Source organism: Cuculus canorus, chromosome 25 (genome assembly GCF_017976375.1).
Source record: "Cuculus canorus isolate bCucCan1 chromosome 25, bCucCan1.pri, whole genome shotgun sequence".
NCBI lineage: Eukaryota > Metazoa > Chordata > Aves > Cuculiformes > Cuculidae > Cuculus > Cuculus canorus.
This window is the reverse complement of record NC_071425.1, coordinates 4,559,446-4,578,702: the sequence shown is the minus strand read 5'-3', so window position 1 is coordinate 4,578,702 and position 19,257 is coordinate 4,559,446. Positions and strand designations below refer to the sequence as shown.

The 19,257-nt window shown below is 54.0% G+C and overlaps 2 protein-coding genes across 5 annotated transcripts; one reads left to right on the top strand and one right to left on the bottom strand.

Moving 5' to 3' along the window:
• Positions 1-716: 716 nt before the first annotated feature.
• On the bottom strand, positions 717-9,113 carry LOC104054444 (parathyroid hormone/parathyroid hormone-related peptide receptor-like). Its single transcript, XM_054088106.1, has 13 exons — positions 8,983-9,113; positions 6,868-6,973; positions 6,280-6,390; positions 6,034-6,158; positions 5,732-5,826; positions 5,209-5,395; positions 4,241-4,394; positions 4,010-4,070; positions 3,244-3,310; positions 2,902-3,000; positions 2,137-2,274; positions 1,982-2,023; positions 717-1,743 (listed from the first exon to the last, which is right to left on the bottom strand). The coding sequence occupies exons 1-13, from the start codon at positions 9,058-9,060 to the stop codon at positions 1,381-1,383; spliced, it is 1,626 nt and encodes a 541-aa protein (XP_053944081.1). The 5' UTR covers positions 9,061-9,113; the 3' UTR covers positions 717-1,380.
• On the top strand, positions 9,108-19,234 carry LOC104054382 (myosin light chain, embryonic). 4 transcript variants are annotated; one of them, XM_054088114.1, is made up of 10 exons: positions 9,108-9,244; positions 9,537-9,669; positions 9,776-9,999; positions 13,533-13,786; positions 14,562-14,589; positions 15,358-15,507; positions 16,490-16,663; positions 17,047-17,124; positions 18,281-18,324; positions 18,695-18,958. In XM_054088114.1, exons 4-9 carry the CDS (start codon positions 13,688-13,690, stop codon positions 18,307-18,309), a joined length of 558 nt encoding a protein of 185 aa, XP_053944089.1. In that variant the 5' UTR covers positions 9,108-9,244; positions 9,537-9,669; positions 9,776-9,999; positions 13,533-13,687; the 3' UTR covers positions 18,310-18,324; positions 18,695-18,958. The 4 variants fall into 4 exon arrangements, with proteins under 4 accessions (XP_053944089.1, XP_009553664.2, XP_053944090.1 ...); XM_009555369.2 differs by lacking the exon at positions 9,776-9,999 and having other exon boundaries at positions 13,678-13,786; positions 18,695-19,234; XM_054088115.1 differs by lacking the exon at positions 9,776-9,999 and having other exon boundaries at positions 9,114-9,244.
• The last annotated feature ends 23 nt before the right edge of the window (positions 19,235-19,257 follow it).

Sequence of the window (19,257 nt, the reverse complement as noted above, 5' to 3'; positions counted from 1 at the left end):
ATCCTAGCTTTTCACTGGATGATCTGTGAATATGCAGATATAGTTACCTGTTTTCTCTCACTGTCTGTATCATCAAAATACTGCTTTGAGGGACTGTGTCTTATTGGAGCAGATAGGAAGAAAATTGTTCCATGCTACTATGGGTGTGGTGTTTAATTTTAAGTGGTCATATATACCCCCTTTCCAAACAACATCGTAATTCTCCCCTCCCCTGTGGCCTGAAAAGTTTCCCAAGCACTGGCAGAGGCTGCCCAGGGAGGTGGAGGAGTCCCAATCCCTGGAGGGGTTTAAAAGATGGGTAGAAGAAGTGCTTAGGGATATGATTTAGTAGTGAGCAGGCATGGTTGGGCCTGATGATCTCAAAGGTCTTTTCCAACCTACAGCTTCTATGATTCTGACTGAATTGTTTGGACTGGGCATTGCATGCTCCTCGGGAATGTCTCTTCCCATCAGGGTGGTGAGCTTTCCTGGGCAGTGCAGGTGCAGCGAGTGGGCAGGTGGGGCTGCCGTGTCCCTGACAGCGAGCAGAGCTGGCTGGCTCTGAACCTGGCTGGATTCCCAGCTCTTTACACCCTCTGCTGTCCTCTAGCAATCGATTGCTGCGTGTAACACCACCGAGGGCGGAAGTGAGCTGTACAGACTGTGTCTTTATTCACTTTATAGCCTGCAGAAAGGTGACAGAGCCAAGACTCTTACATGCAGTTGGCTGTTGAGTTTGTAGACAACCGTGCTGTAAAGCGTGGGAGACCCAGGCCTGCTGTGCCCTTCCTGGGCTGTAGAACTTGGTCTGCTTCCCTGACCCCCCGTATCCCAGTGACTCACGCTCCCGGTTTGTGGCTGAACATTGTGTGTTGGGCTTCACAGCATCTGGGAGCTGCATCAGGATTGGATTAAGGGGAGGGAGAGCTGCCAAACAGCTCTGTGGGCACTACCTGCTCTGGCAGCCGGAGGCCATCCAATGCAGGAATTGCTGCTAAATAGGGGAGTTGGACTTCAGGACTTATGGACTCATTGAATCAGCTTTATACGCGTTAAGCTGCAGTCACTTTCCAGACGGCCGAGGTAAGGCTGAGCCTGGAGCGCTGTTCCCTGGCGATGAGTCAAGGCTTTGCATGCACAGATATCACTTACGTCAGTCACTTGCGCATTGAAGGAAATGAGGGTTTGGACTGGCTGCTCGTTTTTAGGCCAGCAAGGTAAAAGGAGCGAGAGCACGCGATCCCTTTGCACACTGGCTACGAGGGGAAGGGAACTGTGTTGTTCCAGCTGCAATCCCCTACCCTGGCTCCCCATGCAAGCACAGGGGGAGCCCAAAGCGTGTCAGGATCAGCATCTTTCCAGGCACAGCTGGATGTCCAGATAGGAGAGACGCTGTGCACTTCACAGCATCGTCTCCAGCTCTTTGTTCAGGTTAAGATGATGCCCATTTAGGTCTGTTAAATCCACTTTGTTTTCCCCACAGGTTTTCTGGCTCATCTCCTGGGTTGGCCGGGGCAAAAAGTTATCCGAGGCAAAGGAGGTAGGGATGTAGCCAGGTAGGCTGGCACGGGAAGGGAGCAGCAGCCCGCGCTGCTGCATGCTCCCTGCCCCTCGCCCCGCGATGCTCGTGCTGAAGCTCATGGTGGTGTGGGAAGCCAGCCCACCGTAGCAGCAGCTCCCCGCCGCGCTGGTGGCGCGTGCCTTCTGCTTGAAGTCCAACGCCAGGCTTCTCCGAAAATGAGCTTTCTTAATCTCTGCTTGCACCTAAGGGAGAGGTCAGAGAGGGCTGCTGGTGCCCAGAGGCAGCCACACAGGCATCACTTCCCTTCATTCCCCTTCCCCATGGTTTTCACTCCTAGTGTGGCTCTTTTCCCTTCCAAATCCTGCTGAGAGGGATGGTTCTGAGTTTTTTTCCTCCGATTACGCCAACTCGAGGGCTGTGGTTTAAGTTCCCTTATTCTAAAGGAGCTGAAACAGGGAGTCAGTCACACTTCTAACTTACCTCCCCGTTGCAAAAGCAGTAGATAAAAGCCACAAAGAAACCCTGCCAAAAGAGACAGAAGTGTAATTTGAGTCCTGAGCCAGGATGTTCTGCATGTTCCTCCCCCCTTCCCGGATAAGAGTTGCTCGATATTTGGCAGCCCCACGTTGATGTACCTGAGAGGAGTTAAAAAGCATCTCGTAATGCATCTGGATCTGCCACAGGACCCCAGAGACTTCGGTGTAGGGCATGGCCATGAACACTACATAATGGACTCCAAAAAGCGGCATCAGCACCAGCGTGGACTTGAGCAGCTTCCTGAGAGGAGAAATACTCTGAGCCGCAAGCCAGGATTTAGCAGCCAGCCTGCAGCCCCCTTGCAGCCACTGGTAAGTGTCCCAACGCGAGAGGGCAGTTGCTTTCACTGCCGCTGGTGCCGCAGTGGGTTTGTGCACAGCTGTTGCAGTGTCCAGCTTGGACCAGGAAGAGCTTGAACTCCTGAGCCTTTGCTGTTCCAAGCAAACTGAGCTGCCAGAAGCACCTGCTGTCATTATCCTGCCTTTAACCTGGCCCAGGGCCTCCTCACCCTGGCAGGAAAACATTTTTTCCTAAGATCTCATCTCAATCTCCCCTCTTTCAGCTGAAAACTGTTTCTCCTTGTCCTATCCCTGCACTCCCTGACCCAGAGCCCCTCCCCAGCTTTCCTGGAACCCCTTTCAGTCCTGGAAGCTCCTCGAAGGTCTCCCCAGAGCCTCTAAGGTGAACAACCCCAACTCTCCCAGTCTCTTCTTGTAGCAGAGGTTCTCCAGCCCTTGGATCATCTCCATGGCCTCCTCTGGACTCAAACAGATCCATGTCCTTCCTGTGCTGACCCCAGAACTGACCACAGGGCTCCAGGGAACACAGCCCAGGGCCAAGCACGTTTTGGCTGCTGCCAGCACTCGCCTGTACTGCTGCCGTGGGTCCAGTTTTCCCGTGTTCGTCTCCCGCAGTTTGGAGGCCAACACCCGGACAATGTTGAGGAAGAGGAAGAAATTCACCTGCCGACAGACACCCAGTGCAGTTACGTTGCCCACGGTGACTTTAGGTCTTCCTGAGCAACCCCAGGGGACAAGGACAGGCAGGTCTGGGTGAGCTGCAGGCATTGGGGTGATTGCACGGGTTGTCTCTGGGTGCTGAGGTGGCTGGAGACACAACCCCAGTGACCACAAGTGATGGCTCTGGGTCTCTGCCGACCCCCTTTCCCCAAAAGGGACTGGGAGGTTTGGCCGTGGCATTCTTACCACGATGGCGGCTAAGATGGGGACTTGATAAATCCACTTCATGTTCCCTGCGCTGAGGTCCCAGCACCTGAAGATACCAGGAAAGAAGCACCTTGGAGAAACCTGAAATTGCTGGTAAGGAAAATCACCGGCTGATGGCTCCATCCACCACCCCCTGCCAAGATGCCTCCCACCCTTCAATCCCTTTGTGGAGTTTAGGTAAGTCTTGACCCAACAACAGCCATGCTACAAGAGTTCATAACCATCACAGTGAGGCAAATCAGGTTTAAATTAGCATTTCTGTTCCTCAGTTCTCCTTAGCCAGCTCATCTGAAACTCCTGCTGGCTGTTTGCTGGTCTTGATCCTTTTACTGAACTGGGAACACGCCTTTAGCATTCATCTTTGCACTGTTTACTGATCAATTTATGGTGTAAACCTGCAATCATCTTCCTCCCAAATGCAGAACAAAACCACTATTGGTCTGGATTACTGACAATCATGGGGATTGGAAAAGACCTCTAAGATCATGCAGTCCAACCATCAGCTCAACCCCACCGCGCCGACTAAACCATATCTCAAAGTGGCTCATCTACACATGTTTTTGAACACTTCCAGGGAAGGACGCTACAAACGACGTTCTGAACAAGCCTTTTAGGATTGTTTACACCTCTTGATCTTGGAAAACTTTCATTCTCAGAAGTGCTGGTGTCCACAGATATTTTGTCTGCTTTTACCAACCAGTCTTTGTCTCCTCCAAGGACTGTCGGAAAAGGTGGACCTACTTACTGTGTATCCGCCAAGGAGGCTCTGACGCTGGCCCAGACAGACACAAAGACAGCGGGGAGACCTGGAGGGGCAGGAACCAGAGTGAGCAGTGTGGATGAAGCAGTGTGTTTGTAGACTGAACCAGTCCCTGGTAGTTGGTCTGCATCCACTGCCCCTGAGTGCCGCTGAACCACGGCTGATGCCAAAGTTCCCAGCTGGTCTCAGCAGCATCATTTTGGGGTCCATGCTTACCCCAACCAATGATGATGAGGACCCATAGGTAGTTCTTGTTGGAGAGGAAGGCCATGAAGATCAGGCTGTGCAGGTAGAGACCTTCCACCAGGATCCAGTAGTGGTTGGTGGCCAGAAAATAGAGGAAGAGAGTCACCACCACCTTGCAGCCAACCTGTGGGTAGAGAGTCAGAAAGGTGCCTGTATCAGGATGTCCCCTGAAAGCAAAACCTGGTGGCTTTTGCTCTCAGAGCAGCAAAACCCAGGCTGTGCCCCATGTGTGGCTCACATTCCTCCTCTTGCAGGGAACTACATCAAGGAATCACAGAAGGATTTGGATTGGAAGGGGCTTTAAATCCCAACCGGTTCCAACCTCGTGCCATGGGCAGGGACACCTCCCACTGGATCCGGTTGCTCCAAGCCCCATCCAACCTGGCCTTGAACTCCTCCAGGGATGGGGCAGCCACCACTGCTCTGGGCAACCTGGGCCAGGGCCTCCCCACCCTCACAGCAAAATATTTCTTCCCAAGATCTCATCTCAATCTCCCCTCTTTCAGCTGAAAACCATTCCCCCTCATCCTGTCCCTGCACTCCCTGGTCCAGAGCCCCTCCCCAGCTTTCCTGCAGCCCCTTCCAGTACTGAAAGATGCTCTAAGGTTTCCCTGCAGCCTTCTCTTCTCCAGGCTGAACAACCCCAACTCTCCCTTGGGCTACATCTCCCCTGGGATCTTCCAGCAGCAGATGTAGAGCAGGTTCTCTAGGTCTTTCCCATAGAAGTATTTCCCACACCAGGGCACTCTGAGCTCAGACAGGCTGCGAGACTCGCGTCCTCTGTGACTCTGATCTCCACTGTGGCACCAGGAAGGAGAGAAGCTGAGCAGAGCTGTAGGTGACCCTTCGTCCCTCCTCAGCTTCATCGTCCTGGAGCAGCACAGCCCTGGGGCTCCTGATTCCCCTGCTCCTGCCTCCGGTCTTGGTGTATCACTTGCCAGGTGGCTCCGTTGTCCAGGTGAGGGACCCATTTCTGCCTTGAAATCGTCTTCCCGCATCTTGTCCGTCTCACTGGCCAGTGTGCCCGAGTAGAGCACCACGTCCTTCACGAAGATGCTCACCGCCCGGCAGATGAAGGAGGTGAAGAGGTGGACGTGGATGTAGTTGCGTGTGCAGTGCAGGCGCCTACGGAGAAGAGATGTGGCATGAACCCAGATGCCCAACAAGCTCCTCACACATGGGCTCAGGCCATGAGGGGGTCCCAGAGAAGGTGAGCTTCAAGGTGCTCTCATGGGCATTGGTGCCAGATCTGGGGCGAATGGGCTGTCAACCTCTTCAAGAGCAGGGTGGGGTGGGAGCCGGTCAGACTGGGGGTCTTTTGGGGCTTTAGGAAATGTTCTGATGTTTGTGCTGGTGTTTGGGGACACTTTCCGTTCCCTTAGGAGCTGCTCCTCTTTGGGAGGTTGTGGGATGGGGAGAAGATAGTTCTCCCACGGGGATGGGGGTTCAGCTCCTCCTTACTTGAAGTATGAGAGGATGCAGACGGCGACGATGAGGGAGGCCAGGGAGATGGAGTAGCCGATGGTGTACATCAGGTGCAGTCGGTCAAACACCTCCTACAAGAGAAGGGCTGTGTTCCACCACCCCTCTGCAGCCCAGCCGCCTGCTCTGCCCCCGGTCTCCGGGCTGAGAGAACAGAAGGAGCAGGACTTCCTTGGGAAGCAGAGGAGGAAGAGCCTCCACCATTCCCCTGGTCTTTACTTCTCGCTTCCCTGGCCCCCATCCTGCCCCGTTTTCCCAGCGCCGCTGATCAGCAAGGTCACCTTCTCACGGCTCCGGCTCTCGGAGGAGAAGAGCAGAGCACATTCGGTGTAGTTGGCCCAGGTCTTGTTGATGCTGAGAGCCGTGGCCCAGGTCCCGTAGGCGCTGCAGTACCTGTAGGCGTGACCTGGGAACAGCGATGGGAGCTGGGACAGCAGCAGGACCCGCGGGAAGCCCAGGCACATCCATGCTCGGTGGAGGATCCTCACCAAGGTGAGGTCGCTCCCTGCCTGGATGCAAGCACTGACCTTTATGGTTGAAGTCGTAGATGTAGTCGGGGCAGGGCACTGACACCTCCTGGCTGGGGGAGCCCTTTGGCCAGCAGATAATCCCGTCCCACTCTGGAAGGCAGCTGGTGTCTGGCCAAAGAGCAAAAACGCATCTCAATTTGGCTCCATAGAGGACCACATCGTAAGCTTTGGTTTCCCAAAGCCTGGGCTGGACCAGGGTGAGCGAAACACGCTGCCACACCATCACCCCTGACCTGCAGAGCAGGGGAAGCTGTGGGGTGGTGCGGATGGGGACATATCCCACCACATCCCACCTCCCCTGGGATGGAGCCGAGGCTCCATCGTGCACTGAGTGCACCCTCATTTGTGGTGTGCCACAGGGTAGCCACTGGTGGTTAATCAGGGTGATGATTTAATTAGCATCTCATTGCACCCAGAGCAGCCATGGTGCCAGGAGCTGCACAAACCCACACCAGGACCCTGTGGCCTCCAGGAGCTGCGCATCCCCCTGGCTCCATCCCACTCCCATCAGAGAGGAAAGCATTTCCCACGACGTAGCCAGCTCCACCGGGGCTGGCTGACACGTGGGCAGGGGAGGGACCCTACCTTTGATCTTCTCCAGTTGGGTTTTTATGTCTCTCTGACATTTCTCCTTAGCTTCCACCAGGAGATAGATCTGCTCTTCTTTTGTGAGAACATCATCAGAGTCAACCTGCCAAAACAAACCCAAAGCGTCAACCGCTGCCGCGGGCCAGACGTGTCAGATGACAATTTGACTCAGGTCTTCTCTTCATGCTCACAATTTAGAGATTAATCCTCCCTGGGAGAGCTTGACCCACCGTGGTGACCTTCATGTCCCCAGGGAAATGCCAGCACCTGCTCGGTGATGTGAGGCACCCGCAGCCAGGATCCAAGATCCAGGAGCTGAGAGTGAAGCTGCTCTGTCCCAGCAGCACCTCAGGGGTGGTTGGTGAAACACCCACAAATGCTTCTCAACCCGGGACAGGACGCACGTCACTTCTGCTGCGACAAAACATCCATTACGCTCTGCCACCCACCCCTAAATCCAACCAGATAGTTAACACCAAGTCCAAAACCACAAGAGTCTCAAGGGCTGATGCAGGAGCATCACCTCCTGACGTGGAAACAATGCTTTGCTCATCCCTGCAGCACAGTGGTGTCACCTGCAGACTCGTCACGTCAAGCAGGACCATCCTTGGGGGAAGAAATGAGAGGTAAAGCCTGAGCAAGAGCCAGGCAGGAAAGACAGGAGCACACATGGAGAATGGATGTGCCAGTAGGCAAAGTTAACAGAGCAGCTACGGGACGGCACTCTCCCCAGGTGAGTCAGCTTTACAGAATCGTGGAATGGTTTGGGTTGGAATGGACCTCAAAGCTGATCCAGTTCCACCCCTCTGCCATGGGCAGGGACACCTCCCACTGGATCCGGTTGCTCCGAGCCCCATCCAACCTGGCCTTGAACCCCTCCAGGGATGGGGCAGCCACCACCGCTCTGGGCAACCTGGGCCAGGGCCTCCCCATTCTCATTGTGAAGAATTTCTTCCTAAGGTCCAATCTAAATCTTCCCTCTTTTAATTTAAAGCCATTTCCCCTCATCCTATAACTCCATGTCCTTATAAAAAGCCCCTCCCCAGCTTTTCTGGAGCCCCTTTCAGTGCTGGAAGTGGCTCTAAGTTCTTCCTGGAACCTTCTCTTCTCCAGGCTGGACATCCCTAACTCTCTCAACCTTTCATTTGTGCAGCTTTGGGTAGATCCAAATAACACAGGGAAGAGAAAAGTGCCCTCCGCCTTCCTGCTCTCACTTATGTCTCTTCCAAGGCTGAAGCTGACCATGATTCCCCTTCCACGTTGGCTGTGGCCCATTGGGAAATGCACATACTTTCATGTTTCTGTGCTAAAAACCAGTGGCACATCAGGCTTGTGTTCCTTCTCGCCCACCCCACCAGTGGTGCTGGGACGTCCCCGTTGCCCGTGATGAGCCCTTCAGAGCTGGTCTGGCAGCTCCCAGTTGGAGTGGTCGGCTGCGGCTCTGCTGGGCTGTGGGTGCCCTGCGCAGTGCGGTGCAGATGAGCGCAGCCTCTTGGGCGCATCGCGCATGCAAACATCTTTGGAGATGTTTTTGACTGAGATTAGGAGCCAGGATAAGGAAACAGCTTTGGAAGTGAAAAGGAACCAGGATGCGGGAGGCTGGCGTTGGCTCCTGGGCTGCCCACAGGTGAAGGGGCCAAATCCTGTCGCAGAGAGGAGACCCTCAACTCCCATTCACGTTCTTCCCAAAAGCAGTGGTCTGGGTGGGCAGAGGGGGCTGATGAGTGGTGTAGGGCAGGAACAGGTCCTGGCTTTGGCAGAGGTGCTGAGCGCACCCAGCACCCCTCACCGCATCCCTCCAGCCCCGCCTGTGCTGCCCGTAAAATGCTCCGCTCCTTCGGTTCCCCCGACACTTCCAAGGCAGCGAACTCTGCCCTGGATGAGTCCAATAAATGGAAAAAACCATCACATCGCGGTGTCTCCGGGGCTGCTGGAAAGCTTTTAGTAGGAGTGAAAGGCTCTTCCCTCCCACCCAGCACCTCACCAGCATCTCCATGGAGCAGGAGGCGCAGCCAGGGGCCACGCAGCCCCCGACTGGAGCGAGTTGCACAATTAACAATACTGAAAGCCAGAAGAGGGACTTGGGAAGCCTACGGGACCGTTCAGACTTACCAGAGCCCGCACAGAGCTCAGGAGACAGGAGCACAGGAGAGCCGCCGTGATGCCTCCCACAGGGACAGATGCCTCCATGGTCCCACTGTGTCACTGGGATGAGGACCTCAAGGATGATGGGTGAGGTGGAGAACGCAAAGCCTTCACCTGGGGACAGCGGGATTGCTGCCAGCCCGGGGCTGCAGGTGATGGAGAGAGCTGGCGTCTTCGGCAAGAAGGAGCATCTTCTGGGAGCACCTTCCCGGCTGTGGTCCCTGCCGAGGTGAGGTGCAGGCAGGAGCACAGCCCGTCCCTGGGTGCTCAGGGCTGGTGGAGCACCTGGGGTGAGTCCCTCGTCCTGGTGGGCAGAGCTATGGGCATCTTCTCACATGTTTAGGGGGTTTCTCCCCCTATCATGCTTGCTGCTCTTCAGTCTCCACGTCTCTCCTGCTTTAAGCAGCTCCTGCAGCGTGTGCAAACAATTCCCGTTGGGTTGGGGATGGCAGAGGTTTATTGGCTTAGCCCTAGGTGCTAAAATCCTCTTCATTCAAGGCAGATTCCTCTTCTCGTTTCAGAAACTTCTCTCACAGCCTGGCGGCTCATTTTTCAGCTGTCACAGCATCTCCCCACTGCCCCCGCATGGCTCAATCCCCTCTGGTCCCGAGGAGCCGGAGAATGGTTGGAAAAAACCCAATGAGACGGCTGGAGGTAAGAAGGCAGAGGGTGCAAACACATGAGCATCACCTCAGCACTGATGCTCCTGAGATGGGATGTCTTTCAGGAAGACGCCAGTTTAACCCTTTTCCTTCTCTAGGAGTTGGGATGTGTTTGAAGGGATGTGCTGGGATCACCGCTGGGATCACCCTCCTTTGTGCCCATGTTTGCAAAAGCCCCTCACTGTGCAACTGCATTTTACCCCTCTGTGGACGGTGGCTGAGGGCTAATATGCACTGGTCCCGGGAGCAGCAGGACAGACGGACAGTCGTGGCAGCAGGGAGTTTCCACCCCCATGGGTGCTCCACACAGCTGTTGAATGAGGTGCATAGGGCTGCTGGGTCAGAGAATCATAGAGTCACCAGGTTGGAAAGGACCCACTGGATCATCGAGTCCAACCATTCCTAACACTCCCTAAACCATGTCCCTCAGCACTTCATCCACCCGTTCCTTAAACACCTCCAGGGAAGGCGACTCGACCCCCTCCCTGGGCAGCTGTTCCAGTGCCCCATGACTCTCTCCGTGAAAAACTTTTTCCTGATATCCAGTCTGACCCTCCCCTGGTGCAGCTTGAGGCCATTCCCCCTTGTCCTGTCCTCTGTCACTTGGGAGAAGAGCCCAGCTCCCTCCTCTCCACAACCTCCTTTCAGGCAGTTGTAGAGAGCAATAAGGTCTCCCCTCAGCCTCCTCTTCTCCAGGCTGAACACCCCCACCTCTCTCAGCCGCTCCTCGTAACCCTTGTTCTCCAGCCCCTCACCAGCTTCGTTGCTCTTCTCTGGACACACTCCAGAGCCTCAACATCCTTCTTGTGGTGAGGGGCCCAGAACTGAACACAGTACTCGAGGTGCGGTCTCACCAGTGCTGAGTACAGAGGGAGAATCCCCTCCCTGGCCCTGCTGGTCACACCGTTTCTGATCCAAGCCAAGATGCCATTGGCCTTCTTGGCCCCCTGGGCACACTGCTGGCTCATGGTCAGTCGCTGTCAACCATTATCCCCAGGTCCTTCTCCTCCATGCAGCTCTCCAGCCGCTCTTCCCCCAGTCTGTAGCACTGCACAGGGTTGTTGTGCCCCAAGCGCAGGACCCGGCATTTGGCCTTGTTGAACCTCATCCCATTGGTCTCAGCCCAGCAGTCCAGCCTGTTCAGATCCCTTTGCAGAGCCTCCCTACCCTCCAGCAGATCCACACTTCCACCCAGCTTAGTGTCATCTGCAAACTTGCTGAGGGTGCACTCAATGCCTTTATCCCGGGTCAGAGCTGGTCCCAGCAGAGTTAATGTCATAGAATCATAGAATCAATGGGTTGGAAGGGACCCACTGGGTCATTGAGTCCAACCATTCTTAACACTCCCTAAACCAGAACCCTCAGCACCTCATCCACCTGTCCCTTCATCCCCATCCGAGTGTTTCCTTGTCACCCGCAGCCCCTCAGGGAGCCCCAGGGCTCTCCTCTGTGTTTCAGGATCATCCAGGACTCCGGCTTTCTCCCGGGACCCCATCAACTTGAACACCTTGTGTCTTCCAAGCCACCCTGCTGGGGAAACAGGGACACAAAATGGGGAGTCCTTGTTCCCCAAGCAGGTTGTCATTAGTGGGATGAACCTGAAATTCGAAAGCTTGCTGCCAAACCCTGGGAACAGCAGGTTTCCAACCCAAGGTCTCATCATCCATGGCCAAGCACACCCATTTCTGCCTCTGTAAGGGCAAAATCCTTCTCAGGGCAGAGCCCTTGAGTTTTCCTGGCAGAGTGGCTCATCCTGGTCCCAACCACAAGTCCTGGTGGCTTCTCAGAGCAGGGGCAGACTTTACTTTGCTCTTGTGACGAAGGAAAGCCTATCAGCCAGCTGAGAGGGCAAAGCAAATCCAAATGACGGCGCTCGGGAGGTGCTGCTTCTCCCACTCATTCAATCAGACAGGAAAACAACTCTCTTTTTTTTTCTTTTTTTTTTTTTTCCATGCCACAGCAATCGGCTGTAAATCAAGGAGGGATTAGGGGCATCTTGGGCAGCTGCCTGTTTTCCAGCCCAATTTAGCCACCAGCCGGGACCAGCGCGTGGGTGCCGGTGGCATCGCTCTGCCAAGCGGCTCCGCAGCTCACACATTTGCTCATCAGATGCTGCCCGGGCAAGTAGGGCAGGATAGGATAAGCAGACAAATTGCAGGATTAATATTCCCTGAAGGCTCTTTTGGATACTGATTTCTGGTCCAGAAGTTGCTGGGGATTGAGGATGGGTGTTATTTTGGGGTTGGATGGATGCAGGCTGAGGGGGAGGCAGCAAGCTCAGGGGCAATTTGATTCTCATTGCAGGCGAAATCCGACCCAGGCTCTGAGTTTGCAGTTAGCAAAACATTTTAGGTTGTGTTTTTTTTCTTTGCTAAATTACTCACTGTATTATAGAGAGATCTGGAAAGCAATCATTGCAAATAACACCCACCCAACCCCAGCAGCTCCCCGAATCCCCAGCGGCAATTGGGAGATGATGGCAGACAGCAAATTTCCCACTAATTTGTGGGAAAATGCTCCCTCTTTCTCAAAGACCCCCGTAACCCGGCTGGGAACGGCTCAGCCTCCAGCGTGAGCAGGGTTTTAGCGAGGCAGAAGCTGTGTCTGAGCACAAGGCTGAACTGGTGACACCTCTTGGTCCCATCACTCGTAGCTCTACAAGATTAGACCTCCCTGGTCATGCCGAGCCTGAGCCGCTGCAATACAACGAGACCTGACCCAACCACCCAAAAATAGAAATAACACTGAAACAAAACTGAAATATCTACATCTCTAGTGTGTACGTGTACAAATACAACGGCTCAGACTCCAGGCAGCACCGAGACCCTCTGGCTCTCACCCCAGGGCTAACAGCATCTCGCAGGATCCTGTTCCACCCAGTGGCTCACAACCAGCCTTGCAGCCCAAGTTAAGCAAGAACTGGATGGAGGACTGAGGCTGTGCGGCATCTCCACGGCAGAGAAGATGCTCTCATCTGTTGCAAATAATTTTTTGCGCATTTATGTGAGCAAAATAGCACCTCTCAGACCCCAGCACAAGCTAGGGATGGGTTTTCCTCCTCCTCTGTTCTGTTGCAATCGGGATATATTTAAGTTTAGGATGTTTTGGTGTAACACGTGAATCCCGTTTTCTGGGGTGCTGAACCTCGACGGTTTCTTCTGCCTCGTCTGTGGGTCTGTGAACAGTTGGGAGAGGAGGATGAGAGCAGGAACATCTCTTAGCCTGTCCCTGTGCCTGGAGAGGAGCTGAAAGGAGACCCCATTGCCAGCTCTGCCTGCAGGTTTTGGGATGCATCTGCAGGACTGGGAAAAATAGAGACCTGATGAATTAAATGCCTGGCTTTAGCCATCATTTGCGTTACCCTCATTAGCCATCCTGACGGAGGTGACCACGGCTTCTCGCCCACAGCGTGGCCTTTTCTGGGGCACAAGCTCAACGCTGGGGAGAGACTGGGACAAATCAGACCCTGCGCACAAGGCTCAGGGATGGTTCAGAGAGGACTGAGCTCCTTTCAAGCAGCGCTTCATAAATCCCAGTCTTAAAAAGGGCTCTGTGGTGTTCGACCTTGAGAGCCTGCCTGAAAACAGACTCTTTTCCCGTGGGTATCCCGGCAGGGTTATCAACCATCATGTTGCTATTTTCTTGCCAAGCACCCAGAGCCATCTGCGTTTAGGTTTTCAGTGAGCATTTAGCAAGCAGCCCACAGGTGCAGGTGCTGGAGGGGGGAGACATCCCCCTTTTTCAGCTTTGGGGGGGGGGGGGCGTTTGGTGGCTTCGCCGCTGCGCTGGGAACCGATGACAATGGGCAATTGTCAAGTTGGGGCCCCTCTCATTTGAGTTTTCTTCCTTTTATAGTCAGCAGCAGTTGCTCCAGCAGCTGGCCTGCCCCTCCGCGTGAGGACAGGGCTCTGCATATAAGCGGAGGAGCTCACTTTGCCTTTCATCCATCCCTTTGGTTGCTTCGCTGGGTGACGGGATTCATCCCTGCTCCTTCGCAAAGACCCAGCGTGATGCCGCTTAAGAAATCTGACCCGAAGAAGGAAGCAGTCAAACCAGCTCTGGCCCCAGAGCCGCCCAGAGAGCTTGCCTTCGATCCCGGGAGTGTGAAGGTGAGTGAGCCATGGAGATGGCACTGTCTTTCTTCATGCCGGTTATCTGCCAGGCACGGGCGATGCGATGTGGCATGCAAACAACGTTAGCCAGGCTGAGAGCCAGGGCTGGGAGAAGAACGTTGCCAGATTGCCTTGCTGCAATGAGCTGGGAGTGATGCTTTCTTCACCAGGGGATGGTTTAATCTTTCCCCATCCAGCCTTGCCCAACACTCACCCAAGGAAACTGCTTTGCCCTCGTATCAGGATGCTGCTGCCCCACAGCTCTTGGCTGAGATGTATTTTGGGACCCCGGCAGCATTAAAAAGCTTTTCTGCCACCTACTGTCTTCATCTTAAAGTATTTTCTGCCTGCATTGTCCCCTCCACACGAGAGCATCCTTTTTCCAAGCCTCTACGACAGGAGCTCACCTCTCTGTGGTTGCTCAGGATAACGGTTTATTTTCAAGCCAGAGCTGTGGCAGGAGAGTTGCTAAGAGCAGGTTCAGCACGGGGGCAGTTTAATCACTTGAACTAGGAACCAAGCCTTGAAATAACGTCTTTTCCACCCAGAATAGCCCTCACTGTAGTCCAAGCATCCTCGCTGCCTGCCCACCCCTTGGCAGCTGCTGGCTGTGCTTTCCACAGGTATCTCAGCTCCACGGATAAAGCCCCCCCGACGCCGAGCAGGCTGTGGAGCCCGGGGAGAAAGAGGTTCAAAGGCAGAGCAGAGCCCTTTCATCTCCCTCGGCTGTACCACAGCCCTCACGCCCAACTCTATTCTCTTCTCCCAACAGATTGAATTCACTGCAGAGCAGACCGAAGGTAAGAGCAGACCATCTTCTCCCAAAGGCGGTATTAGAAATGGGGAATCCTTTTTCCAGGTGGCTTTTTGCATCCAACGTGAGAGCTGAGGCCCCATACATCAAAAGCCCTCCTGGAGAAAAGCCCAGGAGGATCTGGGTACCCCGTTTTCCCTAACATGCTCATCCTCCGGGGTGATCTCATGGGCTTTCCTAGCAGGTAGAAGAGATGTAGGAAATCAGAAAGTTGCATCCCTGACCAGTACCAGGCAGGTAAGGAGATGAGAAGAGTGCTGGTGGGAAAGGAGGAGGCGGGAGATGGGAGCAAAGCCAGAGGGGAGTGGGAGCCGGCGCAGGGATTTAGCTGAGACGAACAGCCGGTGATCAGGAGCAATGAATGGATTCTGGCTCCTTGCTCTGCACTGAAGGTGCCCCAGTTGAAGAGGATAATCCCGGCTTCAGAGCCCGGCACGGAAAAGGTATTTTTCCATTCATGGTGAGATGCAGCTTGGTTCAAAGTCTGGAATTCACGCAGGAGGAGAAGCTTCTGGTGGTGCAGGAACAGCCCTGTGCTGAGAGGTTGGGCTGGGACTGGGATTTCTCATCTCTCCACGGGCAGATTTCAGCCTCCGTACAGGCTGGGAAAGGGCTAAGATCTGAGGGCAGATCCTGGTGGGAATACTGGTAGGATGAGAACTACTATCCTGCAGACCCGGTCCTTTCCTTGCTCCGGTGGGGTGGGCAACGGGGCCAGCTTAGCAGGGAGCATTTGAGCTCTTCTTCCCCACAGAGTTCAAAGAAGCCTTCAGCCTGTTTGACCGGACGCCCACAGGGACCATGCAGATCACCTACGCGCAGTGTGGGGACGTCTTACGGGCGCTCGGCCACAACCCCACCAATGCGGAGGTCCTGAAGGTGCTGGGCAAGCCCAAACCAGAAGGTGACTGGGGCAGTGGGGACAGGGTGACACAAGCAATCCTTGTCTTTCCTGGTAGCAAGTGAAGGATGCTGTCCCCTGTAGGAAGAACCCTATCAGATGAAGGAATTGGGAAGGAAATGATACAGAGAGACTTCGTTCCTTCTCTGGAGCGTGTCCAGAGAAGAGCAACGAAGCTGGTGAGGGGCTGGAGAACAAAGGTTACGAGGAGCGGCTGAGAGAGCTGGGGGTGTTCAGCCTGGAGAAGAGGAGGCTGAGGGGAGACCTTATTGCTCTCTACAACTGCCTGAAAGGAGGTTGTGGAGAGGAGGGAGCTGGGCTCTTCTCCCAAGCGACAGAGGGCAGGACAAGGGGGAATGGCCTCAAGCTCCACCAGGGGAGGGTCAGGTTGGATATCAGGAAAAAATTCTTCATGGAAAGAGTCATGGGGCACTGGAACAGCTGCCCAGGGAGGGGGTCGAGTCGCCTTCCCTGGAGGTGTTTAAGGAACGGGTGGATGAAGTGCTCAGGGACACGGTTTAAGGGAGTGTTAGGAATGGTTGGACTCGATGATCCAGTGGGTCCTTTCCAACCTGGTGACTCTATGATTCTGTGTAATTTCTTCCCTCCCCTCCCTGTACCATGGCTGACAGAAGGGACAGCTGCTCCACCTCCCAGGAATGGTGGAAGTTGATGTTTAGCAGCCTGTATCCTGGTCTGGTGCAAACTGGTGTGACCTCAATGGTCCCAGTGCAGCCACACTGCTTTGGAAATGGAGGACCTACCAGCTGGTTTTATGTCTTGGCTTGTATCTGCAGCCGAGTCCCCAGATGTTAATGCTTTGTTCCTCATATGGTTCTTCCCATCTCAGGTGTAAAATAGTTCTGTCACTTTGTGGGGTTTCTCTCCTGTACTCAGATGGAAATGAGACCAGGAAGGTTAAGCAGGAGGTCCTCAGAGGGTTAATGAGGTTAATCTTAGACCCTGCCTTCTCCTCCCCTTCCAGAAATGAACATAAAGATGCTGGACTTTGAGAGCTTCCTCCCCATCCTGCAGCACTTCACCCGCAACAAGGAGCAAGGCACCTTCGAGGACTTTGTGGAAGGGCTGCGCGTCTTCGACAAGGAGGGCAATGGCATGGTGATGGGCGCCGAGCTGCGCCACGTGCTGGTCACACTGGGTACGTGGCCCTGGGTGGGGGGAGCAGGACACAGGACACCCCTACGCTCTTTGGGTTAGTTGGCTGCTCTCATGCATCGGAGAGACCCTTTTGACTCTGCTGCTCATGGGCTTTTGTGGGAATGATTGGCTCGTGAATATGTGGCCTTTTCCATCTTACGCCACAGTTTCATGCACGATCCACGTGAGATGGAGTCCATAACATCCTCAATTATCACACAGCTCTCGCAGCGTGGTCCTCTCTCCGCATTTTCCCACCAGCATTCCCCAGCGGTGCACAGTTCCTTTTCCTTCCTCTGGTGACTTCGGCTCTCTGGAAGTAGGACAGAAAGGTCCTGGCTGGCTGAGAACCCTTCCCCTCACCTCTCCATCCTCCTCTTCCAGGGGAGAAGATGACAGAAAATGAGGTGGAGCAGCTCATGGCAGGGCAAGAAGATGCCAATGGCTGTATCAACTACGAAGGTAGGAGCAAGAGACTCCGACTGGGGCCACCTCTGACATGGTTGTCTCGTCTTAGAGTGCAAAAAGTGACCTCTACGAGGACACTTGTGAACACGGACGGGGGGTGTGGACCACCCTCCAAAGCCTCTCTGAGGAAAACTGTGAGAAATGTCAGCTGGGGTGGGAACAAGGTGGTGGTACCAATGATTTCCAGTAAAGGAAGCTGAGGAGAGAAAGTTTCCAAGGGTCTCAGGGCTGGTTTATCCCCAGTTTTATTTAGGTGTAAGCAATCAAAACTAAAGCCAGCATCTTTCCCCTCAGAGGTGAATTGGGAACATTCAGAGATCCAGTTTTGGAGCCCTGCATCCAGTTCTCAAGTCCTCAGGGCAGGAAGGACATGGATCTGTTAGAGTGAGTCCGGAGGAGGCCACGGAGATGATCCGAGAGCTGGAGCACCTCTGCGATGAGGACAGGCTGAGAGAGTTGGAGTTGTTCAGCCTGGAGAAGGCTCCAGAGAGACCTTAGAGCAGCTTCCAGCGCTAAAAGGGGCTCCAGGAAAGCTGGGGAGGGGCTCTGGATCAGGGAGTGCAGGGACAGGATGAGGGGGAATGGTTTTGAGCTGAAAGAGGGGAGATTTGAGATGAGATCTTAGGAAGAAATGTTTTGCTGTGAGGGTGGGGAGGCCCTGGCCCAGGTTGCCCAGAGCAGCGGTGGCTGCCCCATCCCTGGAGGGGTTCAAGGCCAGATTGGATGGGACTTGGAGCCCCTGATCCAGTGGGAGGTGTCCCTGGTGGGACTGGATGGGCTTTGAGGTCCCCTCTGACCCAAACCATTCCATGCTTCTCTCTCTTGTGGCTCGGAGAAAGTGAAAATCTGGCATAGGAGGTGGTTCAGTTTGGGAACCCTAAAATAGGAGAGCATTGAGGAAAAGAGGGTACTCATTTCTCTTGGTCCATGAAAACTGAGAAGAGTGGTACTGGCTGGTCTCCAAGAGGGGTTTGGCATCACTGAACAGGTTTGGGATGGCAGGCAAAAAGTGGGAATAGGAGAAATCTCAATCCTAGCAGAGCAAGGGTGCCCTAGGCTGGGGGTACCCCCTGCTGCCTCCCTGCCAACCCCACCACAGCTCACAATGCGCTTTGACCTCTCATGGCCTCATTTCTTGTGTTCTCCTCAGCTTTTGTCAAGCACATCATGTCTGGCTGACAGCAGAAACTTCAGGTGAGTTTATCAGAGTCTCCTCCTCTTTACTCCAAAACTGGAAAACCTGTATACAACAGCCAAGGGCAGAGGAACCCAAATCCCCAAGGAACTCTGTGTTTTGCTGGGAATGCCACAGGAATAACCCCAGCTCTGAAAGCACAAAAAGCTGCCTTCATGATAAAGAACTTCATTTGTAACTCGTGCTGATTAAAGTTTATTGGCTCAGCGCCAGCTGCCAGTCCAGAACGGGTGAATCGTTCTACACAAAACTATTTGCATGAAACACTCTGTTTTCAACGGTACAGAATTACGGCTATTGACATTTTGGGGTCACGTGAGAAGGAGCACTTTTAAAGATGTTTTAAGCCCTCTCGTGCTTTCCTCCCAGGCTCTTGGAAATATTTGAACCCACCTGAGCACCACAAAGAGCGAGGTTCCTCCATCCATGTCCCTTCCTCCCTGGGCGTCGCACATCCACAGCGACATTTCACATGAACCACCACGAAGACTCGGCCTCTACGTGTGTGTGCCTAAGCCTCCATATCCAATAAGATGTCTGCAACTTGGTTTTAAACCTCAAGTTATTCTTTTCAGGTTTTTCCTGTGATGTTTGGCTCATTAAATTCCATTCCTTCCTCCCTCAAACAGTATCTCTGCTTCGGCTTTGGCGTGTATACCTCTATATCTCTATAGCTATAGACCTCTAGAGGTGCCTTGCCTCCTCCTCTGGGAAAGCTGAGGATCCCAAGGAGCTGGAATTCTTAGTCCCACAGATATTTGTAATCTGAGAAGACAAGTGAGTGACCCCAGATGCAGACCTGCCCCTCAGGACTAGAGGATTCTCTATAAATTGAGATGTCCCCAGACGATACTCAACATTCTGCCTTTTATAGTTTGGATGTTTTACTTGAAGTCCGGGGGACTCTGAAGAGAGGGAAAATCAACTCCCCC

What these genes read in the sequence shown, in the direction of transcription:
- LOC104054382 (XM_009555369.2), top strand. Translation starts at nt 13,688, where the DNA reads ATGCCGCTTAAGAAATCTGACCCGAAGAAGGAAGCAGTCAAACCAGCT. An exon ending in CACTGCAGAGCAGACCGAAG is followed by an intron (nt 14,590 to 15,357) that starts GTAAGAGCAGAC and finishes TCTTCCCCACAG; the next exon opens with AGTTCAAAGAAGCCTTCAGC. An exon ending in CCACGTGCTGGTCACACTGG is followed by an intron (nt 16,664 to 17,046) that starts GTACGTGGCCCT and finishes CTCCTCTTCCAG; the next exon opens with GGGAGAAGATGACAGAAAAT.
- LOC104054444 (XM_054088106.1), bottom strand. Translation starts at nt 9,060, where the DNA reads ATGGAGGCATCTGTCCCTGTGGGAGGCATCACGGCGGCTCTCCTGTGC. An exon ending in CTGGACAACGGAGCCACCTG is followed by an intron (nt 4,395 to 5,208) that starts GCAAGTGATACA and finishes CTCTACCCACAG; the next exon opens with GTTGGCTGCAAGGTGGTGGT. An exon ending in CCATCTTAGCCGCCATCGTG is followed by an intron (nt 3,001 to 3,243) that starts GTAAGAATGCCA and finishes GTCTGTCGGCAG; the next exon opens with GTGAATTTCTTCCTCTTCCT.